Source organism: Carettochelys insculpta, chromosome 21, assembly GCF_033958435.1.
Source record: "Carettochelys insculpta isolate YL-2023 chromosome 21, ASM3395843v1, whole genome shotgun sequence".
Taxonomy (NCBI): Eukaryota; Metazoa; Chordata; order Testudines; family Carettochelyidae; genus Carettochelys; species Carettochelys insculpta.
In genome coordinates, this window is record NC_134157.1 from 8433851 (window position 1) to 8443580 (window position 9730).

The following is a 9730-nucleotide window of genomic DNA, read 5'->3' on the forward strand; positions in this document are numbered from 1 at the left end:
ATGTCTGACTAGCAGAATACACTGGGGAAGAATGACTAGCTTCTATCTCATCAAGCAATCCTAGAAAACCATTTCTTGCGGGAGCTTTTTGGTGTAAATGGATGCTTAGTGCAGACCAGTTGCAAGAAGAGGAAACTGGACACCTAGGTTTAATTTCAGGGTCTATCACTGACATGCAGTATGACTTCAAGATGCTTCATCTCTAAAAATGTTTCTCCTCCTACCCTCTGTCCTATTGATTTAGACTGCTAGGTCTTCAGGGCAGGAACTTGTGAGCACACAGCATCTAGATGCTACTCTAACAGGCAATAAGTAAAAGGGCAGGGCAAATAAACAAGTGAGGAGTCTCCAGTGTTAAGTAAATTCTTTACTTCCAAATATAGTGCCAGGCTTTTAATTCAAGTTAATGGTAGATTATATGAAGAGGGATTAAGACACAGTAATTCACAAGCTCTTGAGGATTACTAGCCAGTACTGCAAAACCAGAAGTTTTTCTTACTGGGGTTAACTCCGCTTTAAGATTGTCGTTAGTGGTGTTGGTAATCTCCACTCTATAATGACATCAGAACTGTATTTTCCAATAGGTACAGACTCACAGGATTGCAACTTAAGCCTGTCCAGCAGCTTATCCCCTTTTTTGTGTCTTGCACCCCTTTTTTGAGCAAGGAAAACCACTTTATACCCACCCAGGAGCACTGCATTCTTAACGTCCCCCTCCAATACCTAGATTGCACATTTGAGACATGGCCATGAAATCTTTGAATAAGCTCTGAATCCAAATATAAGTAAACTAGAGTCTTTCCAACAAGATAGAGGGCCTGCTACTTACTGAAATAATTTTAACACCTCTACAAGAAGCAGACAGAGCTACAGGACTAAGGGCTGTACACTTCATCTGAACCAGAGCTGTTATTGCTAACACTTCATAGGCCCATTCATTCCTCTTCCACTATCCATTGATGCGGTAATTCACATGGATTTCTGGCTTGATGTCACACACAAACTTCAGCAGATTATTCAGCACTTCCTCCCTGTTCTTCTGGAAGTTGCCCTGGATTGCACTCATCTTCATCTGAGTCTCCTTCTCAACTTCTGAGGAGCAGCTGCCACGAGATCCAAGAGCCTGAGAGAGACAAGAGAAAGAGAGAAGCATGCTTAGAGTTCCTTGGCAACCAAACAAAACGTTGCACTCAGATACATGTTCTGCTGTTCTGTCCGGTTACATCCTTTGGTGTACGGATTCGGAGTGAATGGACTGAACGAAGAGCCAAAGATTTGAGTTCCCTTTCCAAGCGCCAATAATGCAAAGTGTGACCTTGTGCAAGTCATTTCACTTCTCTGTGCCTCTACTTTCCCCTTCCATCCTTAGACTGTTGCACGTATTTCAATTAAGCTTTTGGGAGCTAGGGCAGTCTCGCTCTAGGTACTCGCACAAGGAGGCTCTGATCCCAGGCACTACTTTAACAAGAATTGCAAATGAAAAATGCCAAAGACCTTTACTAACAAGGTAACAAATACAAATTCATCCCTTCTGCTCTGGGAAGTTCTTCACAACATCCCAACTCTGTGCACTAAGCACCCCAGTATTTACATGACTGCAGTCACAGCTCTACAAAATAAGACTGGTTAGATACCATTTGAAAACTAGTAACTCCCTAATCATTAGTATTCTTGTGTGATGTAAACAAAACAAAAACTGTCATGCCTTTAAAGTGATACATGACTGTTTTGTTGTTTTGTGAAGATACAGACTAACACAGCTACCGCTGTATGATGTAAGTAAGTGATAGGTACTGAGTGTTAGGAACATATGTTGGAATGATTAATAAAGCATATGTAAAATAGGCAGGCCAGGGGAGGTGGTAAATTGGTCTGCACTAGACAAATTAATGCATCTTCCCTTCCTGGGAGTTATCTGCAAAAGACTCAAAGATAAAGAGACCGAATTTACATACCATGTAAACCCTGGATTCTCAAACTTCATTGCTGAATGACCCCCTTCGGACAACAAAAAATTACTGTATGATCCCAAGAGAGGGGACTGAAGATTGAGCTCACTCCGGTTGAGGATGACTACAGCTGTAGCCCCAGGGCGTCGGCCTCAGGCAGGAGGCCTGTTGTCTGAGCCCTACCACCCAGGGCTGAAGTCAAAGCCTGAACTCCGCTACTTCAGGGTTAAATTCTAATGCCAGCCCTGGTGGCCCTACCATACTGGGGTCATGACACACAGTTAAAAGAAGAGCGGATGTAAACAGACCCATCAAGCCAACAAAGGCGGAGGCAAACCTCACGCTGACAAGTAGGGTGGGAGACAGTGCAGACAGGACCACATCTACATCCTTCAGGAGAAAAAAAAACCTTGGTCTAGTTCTACTTTTCAAACGGAGTTATTGCAAAGGGTTACTGGGCTATAAAAACAGGGGCTGAACCTCAAGGGATAAGCAACTGACTCATCTGACTGTCTAAAATATTACTGTGTTGCACTGAGAACTTTTATGAAAGCCTGAGACACCCTTGTGATTGGTATCATTGTGAACTGCATGTACTAACGCAGCCTAAGGAATTATGGCTGCTCATTGATATTTGGCTTTCCAGTCTGTGACAAAAGGGAGAAACAGGCTTCCCCACAGACTGTGTCCGTCTACAATGAAATTAAACAAGGCATGACCAGAAACAACAAAAGCTCCATTTATACAGAAGACCAGCAGAAAAATGGGGAAGCCCACAGGAAGGGAAAAAGTCAACATGAGGTCATGCTGACTTTTGAAACAAAATCACTTAACTTCAGAAGACACAGGCAAGGAGAAAAGCCATCTTTGGCATCCAGCACTAGCCAAACAACGAAACAGATTTATAACCTAATAAACATGGGTCCTTCAAACAAAGGTGGGCCTGAAGCCTCAGGGACCTGAATATAGGTAAGAAACTATTTGAACACAGCCCATATCTTGCTAGATTAAGTTTCAGACTTTCAGAGGCATGTTTTCACTTTCAATTGCTTGTGGTCCTAAGTAACTATATTCCTTTTATACAGTAACACTTAAAGTAACAGCTTTATGACAGCTCGCTCTTTACCTTGTACTCAACCCCAGTTAAGCGGTAATGTCTTGTGTGTCTTTAGAGGAACAAAGGAACCTTATCTCTCTGAACTCTCCAGGAGAGGGATGGACATTGCAGAGCACACAGCTGGGGAAAAGATCTAGAGAGGGAGTGTTTTGGGGTCACCCAGGCTGGTAGAAGCCAGATCAGGGCAGTAGACAAGCTGCTAAACCAGAATAGTCTAACACAGACTGCTACTGGTAGCCTGGTTGTAAGCATTCCAGGCTGGGAGATGGGAATAGGTGAGGGTGATACATGCCCTGGAAGTCCTTCCAACAAATAAACGTTACCATTAAATGCCTTCAGTGGTCCAAAGGCCTTCCATCAGGGAATCATTGTAACAAACACCATTTGTACGAAAGAACTAGATCGAGGCCACATCTACATGAGGGGAGCAAGCTGACCTAAGAGACAACTGCAGCTATGAGAATAGCACAGCTGGAATCTATGACCTTAGGTCAAATTTCTCAACTGTACCCACAACAGAAAGTTGCTGGGAAAAATGCCCCTTTCACTTTCCCTTACCCCTCTCACAACTGCAAAGAGCACCAGGGTCGACACAAGCACCCTCAGTGTTTGAGTTAGCAGATCTATATCTAATCCACTACACTGAAACCCAAAAGATCAACCTCTGCTATGCCGACTCAGTGGTAAATGTAGACAAGTCCTTTGAAGGAGAAGGGGGAGGGGAGCAGAATCTCTGCTTCTAGCATTAATACATGCAGTGCCCTTTGTCAGACTCAATTCATGTTATTTTGTAGCAATGGGCCTCAAGTGCACTCGTCAGGGTAGGATCACCTTGATATTAAGTGCTTTACGGTAAGGTAAAAATTCCAACTTCCAAGATGAAAAACTTTTTTGATGTCCTGGCTCCTTTCTGCAGCTATCACCAAGACATCCCACTGCATGTTAAAGCAGAGAGAAGCACTTGATGGAAACTGCTTGAGGACAGAACACTCCATGTGAAACGTTCCACCCAGAGGTGCAGCAGCCAGATATTATTTCCCAGAAGTCTAACAGCATCATCTCATGCAGATCTTAGTACAAGTAACACTAATGGAGGCAGGTGATTGATTTGGGGACAGCAAATCATTTAACAGAAACTAACAGCTTCTTCCTTGGCTTTGAACTCCTTCTCCCTCTGTAGGCGGTACTGTTCAATCTCTTCCTGGGCTTCTTCTTTCGCCTGCTTCAGCCTCCGATTCTTTCCTGCTTCCAAAAAAAAAAAAAAAAAGACCCTTATTAAGTAATCATTTACTCCAGAGAGCCAGGCCAGATGTAACGGTGACAGCACTTTCCCCCAAGCTATCTGACTCCCAGGACAGTAGCTATAGCATATGCAATTACAGCAAGGCATGACGAGATTGCAGGAGGTCAACTCCAGAAAGCAACATATCCTCAACCTCCCTCAGCTTTACAAGTTTGTGAAAATAACTGGTATTTCCATATGTTTCAGGAAGAGCCTGAAGAGCACTCCCTGCCAAGTATGTCACTGATCCATAACTATGTTGCCCAACTGGTGAGTTCTGATAATGAACAAATCACCACCAAACTGAACAGACGTTGATAGAACATATGCCTCAGCAGGCTCCGACTACAGAAAATATATAAATCACTTCAAAGCACTGTGCATCTGAATAGCAGAAAGGTCACGTTATCCTAGCTTTGCTACAAGATAGATGTGCAGCAGCCGTAAGAGTGTTAGCCGTTACGTGAACTTTTCCCCCCGGCAAGATTTCCGTAATTAAACCAAACTATAGCAATCCACTTCCTACACAGCACTGTAAAAAGCTGAAGCTACTGGGCCAGAGGCTGTGATTAAAACCAGCCTTGAAAAACATGACACCTTGAACTTCTCAGGACTGGGACCATGGAAGAAATCACACATTCATTTATGACGATGGCAAAACACTCACTGACTGATAGGTGTGTGTCTTTAAGATAACACAAGTGGTCAGCATAACATACAACAGTTCTTTTCATTACAGCCAGGGAATGAGCCTACCAGCTACAGGCAGATTAGAGGAGCCACATAATTGTGGTCTGTATTTGGCCAATAAAACTAGTCCTGCCTTCAGTTGATGGGATTCCCAACAGACAGCAGTGCCTGGGCCATGCTCATAGGCACCATCTTCCATCTCAATTTTTAGAAAGTTGAGCAATTGTCCGATGAATCTGAAGCCTTTAAATACCTCTCCAGCTACTGGAGCAGGCATGTGTCACCCACCTCCTCCTTTCCCATACACAGATTCTGGAAACAGCCTGCTCAGGGGCTTGCCCAAGACTGCAATAAACTCCCACAGAAGCCAAAGGCCACAACAAATCTCTCCACCTTCCACTTTAAGCACAAAATGCATTTAATTAACCTTGTCCTATAAACATAACACATGTACAATTATACACCTTACTATTCAAAAAATACAAGACACCCCCCCATTGCACATGATTTTCTCTCAAGTGACAAGTCTCGAGCCAGATCTTCACACAGGCATTAGGCTGGAACAACTACATCCCTCAAGCATGAAAAATCCATGTCTGAGCAACCTCACACACACACACTGTACACATACATTGCTATGCTGACTGGAAGGGGATTAACTACAGCAAGAGTAGAAGCTCTCCAGCTCACACAGGAGCATCTTCACTGTATCAGTGCAGTCCAGGAAATGAAGATTAGTGTGGCATAAGAAGCCGCATACAGTAGGAAAAATTAGAACCTCCTGGGCTTCAACTTCTCTAACACTCTCCCTGCCTCCATTTTTAAGTTCTTCTCAGCACCTGTGTGAAATAGTTACTAGTTTCACCGCTGGCAAAGGGTATGACAAGCCAACTGATTCATCTCTTTATTCATCCTCCTATTGCTTGAGACAGCTAACAGCATCAGCAGCAATACCGGAGCCACCCGTCTAAAGACTCAAAGCTGCCCTGTTATCAGTTTACAGTAGACCCCTGACTTATGCGGAGGTTGCGTTCCTACACAACCCTGAGAATGTCAAATTTTGTGTTACTCGGGGAAGACTGACCAGTGTAGCCAGGCTCTAGCTTCCCACTGCTCATAGGAGCAGGGACACTGACTAGCGCTGCAGCACTGGTCAGTTTCCTGGCTCCCCTGAGCAGTAGGCAGCCCGGACCCAGTCTCCAGCTCCCCACCACCTTGAGTCACATTAAATCGAGATGTTAACAGAGAGTAAGTCGTGCTAGTCTATACACTATCAAAACAAAAAGCAGTCAAGTAGCACTTTAAAGACTAGCAAAATAGTTTATTAGGTGATGAGCTTTCGTGGGACAGACCCACTTACGTACAACTTGAGTGAGAGTATCGCGAACATCTACTATACAGTCTGTTCAAATTCAGATGAATTTGTCAAACAGAGGACTAAGGCTTTTTTTAAAATGAAAAGCCAAGCCCAAAGAAACTGATGGCTTAAAAGCACTGAAAAATTGACTTTTCCCCCACATCACAGTTAGCAATGTCAACAGCCATTAAAACAGTTAATCAGTTAAGCAATTAAGGTTTACCATTGTAGCGGTTAACCATTAGCAGGCCAATGCAGGGCACATGGGGTCCCACCCAGGCTGACATCCTGCTGGCTCTAGGGGGCAGGGCACTATCCTGCCAGGAGTGGCCATCCCCCAGCCCATCAGGCCAGCTGGTCTAGTGTGGCTGAGGCTAGAGTTATGCCTGCCTGCTGCATGTGCAGGACTCCAACAGCCCAACAGAGATATGGCTCCACCTGAGGCCCTGACACAGCATAGATCCATCCCACTAGCCTAATGCAGCTGTGGCTGCTTCAGCTTGGTACAAATGGCTGTACACTGGGTTTGGAAAAGGTCCAGTTAACCAGTTAGCCACTATGCATTTGATAAGCCTAAAACTTACCAGATAACCAGTTAACAGTTCATAGCCTTACAAATAACCCAGCTATTTTACGCTACTATTCCTGGAGTCATATTGCTTGTTAAACATATGGGAGACTAGAAGGTCTGTGAAAATATTCACAAATCTCTAAAATTATATGCATTGCACCAAGTGATCATTTGCCCAACAATATGTACCAAAAGGAGCATTATTCATCAGCTTCTAGTTTCCTGCTTTACAAGCCAAAGTTACCCAGTCAGAAACAATACCATAGGATTTGGATAACAAATCACATGAAAGAGACCAAAAAGTTTGCAAGCAACACATCAGCTAAAATCTGTTTGAATGTTATATGGCAAACATGCAGATACAGTTGCCCAATTATCAGTGCCATGACTTGAAAGGGATGTCAGGAAATCAGCAATTAATAACTTGGCCACCACGACTCCTAAGCAACGCTAAGATTTAGTCAAGTGTATTTTTAGTAAGAGTCATGGGCAGATTACAAGCAGAAAACAAAAATTCATGGTCTATTGCTTATCCATGACAGTACTACAGATCCCCGACTAAATCTTGTGTGTTCCAGATGTGCCACAGATGTTCTGGGACAGAGGCTGACAATGGTGTAGCAATGTGCTTTAGTGACCGAGGGGTTAGCCACAATGCACAAATCACAACATCTGTGACACATGCATACGAATGGCCATATTGGGTCAGATGAAGGGTCCATCTATCCCAGTACCCTATCTTCCAACCATGGCCAGTGCAAGATGCCCCAGAGGGGGTGAACAGAACAGGCAGTCCTTGAGCAATCCCTATCCTGTGATCCATTTCCAGGCTCTGACAGAGGCTAGGGATACCATTCCTACTCATCCTGGCTAACAGCCATTGATGGCCCCAACCTCCAGGAATTTATCTAGTTATTGGTCTTCACAACTTCCTCTAGCAAGAAGTTCCAGAGGCCTAGTATGTGCTCCGTGAAGAAAAGCTTCCTTTTGCTGGTTTGAAACCTGCTACTTACGAATTTCATTTGGTGGCATCTAGTTCTTTTGTAATGGGAACACATAAATATATTTTTCTTATTCACTTTTTCCACACCAGTCATGATTTTATAGACCCCGATTATATTGCCCCTTAGTCTCCTTTTTCCTAAGATGAAAAGTCCCATTCTTTATGGCACCTGTTCTGAACCTTACATCATTTTTTTCCCTTTTCTGAACCTTTTCCAATGTCAAAGTATTTTTTCAGATGAGGCGACCACCCATGTATGCAACGTGGGTGTCCCATGGATTTATACAGAGACAATAAATTATTCTGTCTTAGTCACTACCCTTTTTAACGATTCCTACTTTTTTTTTTTGACTGCTGCTCACATCAAGTGGATTTTTCAGAGGACTATCCACAACGACACCAAGAACTCTCAAGTGGTTATGGTTAAAGTAGTCCCTTAATCACAACTGTGCATGCAAAGTTATTTTTTCCCCCAATGTGCATTACTTTATAGAATCATAAAGTCCTAGGGGTGGAAGGGTCTCTAGGAGGTCAGCTGGTCCAGCCCCCTGCTTAAAGCAGGATCAACCCTAATTACTTTACTGTTACAAAATTTAGTTTCATTTACTCTTTTGTTGCCCAATCACCTAAATTTTGGGAGAACACAGAATTACTCTTAAGCAAGGACGACGCAGGAATTTACGTTCTTCTTTGGGCTTAGTAAACGCTTTCCTGAGAGAGAGGAAGAGGTTTCGGCCCAGCCCCCAACTCCAGAGGGGATTAAGCAGCGGAACCAGTTTTCCACAAAACCCCTCTTCACCCTGGTTGGAGGCACACCAGCACAAAACCCCGACACCGAGACCCCTGCAATTGACTGGCGCGGATTGAATTAATGGCCTCTGCAGCCGGAAACACACCAGAAGGGCAGGGTGGCCGCTGCAGCCCGCGGGGCGGGAGCCCTGCGGCAGGACAGCTCCCTTCTGCGCCGGCGGGAGACACGCGTCCCCGCTCACCCGGTCCGGTGCCACCCCCACCGCCCCTCCGACGCACTGCGGGGCCGCCTGGGGCACCTCGCCAGGCAGCTCCGAGCGCCGCCACGCCCCGCGGCGAGACCCGGCCCCAGCCACACACCAGAGCGGACGCGCCCCACGCCCGGGGCCGGGCCGGCCCCCTTCGGCCGCTCCCTGGCGGACTCCATCCCGGGCGAGGGCCCAGTCCGGCCGCCGCCCACAGCGGCCCTAGCCCCAGACCCGCCGCCGCAGTCCCGGCCCACTCACGCTTGCGGGCCTCGGCCACCTTCTCGGCGGCGCGCTTCTCGGCCTGCAGCAGCTGCTGGATGCCCTGCGACTGGCTGGCCATGGCGGTACCTGCAAGTGCCGCTAGCTCCCTCCGACACTGATCGGCCGCTGGCCCGCACGGGTCACGTGGCACCGACCCCGGTCACGTGAGCCTGTCAGCTGACCGCGCGCGGCGGCTGCGGAGTGAGGCGTCTTGTCACCTACCCCCCCCCCCCGCCACGGCCAGGCTCGCCGCCGCTGGCGTCCAATCGCTGCAGAGGACCGATCCCCCTCCCCCCTCCCGCCGCAGAAGTGTGGCCACGCCCCCGCCTCCGCTTGCCCAGGCCCGGCTGCAGGTAGGTTCGGGCACTGCCCATTCCCGCTGTCTCTTCCATAGGGCCTGAGGCTTCGTGAGCTCTCTCTGAGCACGTGGGGCTGAGGTTTCATAGGGTCCTGAGTGACTGCGTGCCCCACTCCCCTGGGAAGGTGCCTAATTCCCTCAGCA

General features: G+C 46.5%; 1 protein-coding gene across 1 annotated transcript; it reads right to left on the reverse strand.

The window, feature by feature from the left end:
• Positions 1 to 349: 349 nt before the first annotated feature.
• ATP6V1G1 (ATPase H+ transporting V1 subunit G1) lies at positions 350 to 9384 on the reverse strand. The gene is made up of 3 exons (XM_075015192.1): positions 9226 to 9384; positions 4208 to 4308; positions 350 to 1123 (listed from the first exon to the last, which is right to left on the reverse strand). Exons 1-3 carry the CDS (start codon positions 9305 to 9307, stop codon positions 950 to 952), a joined length of 357 nt encoding a protein of 118 aa, XP_074871293.1. The 5' UTR covers positions 9308 to 9384; the 3' UTR covers positions 350 to 949.
• Between the last annotated feature and the right edge of the window lie 346 nt (positions 9385 to 9730).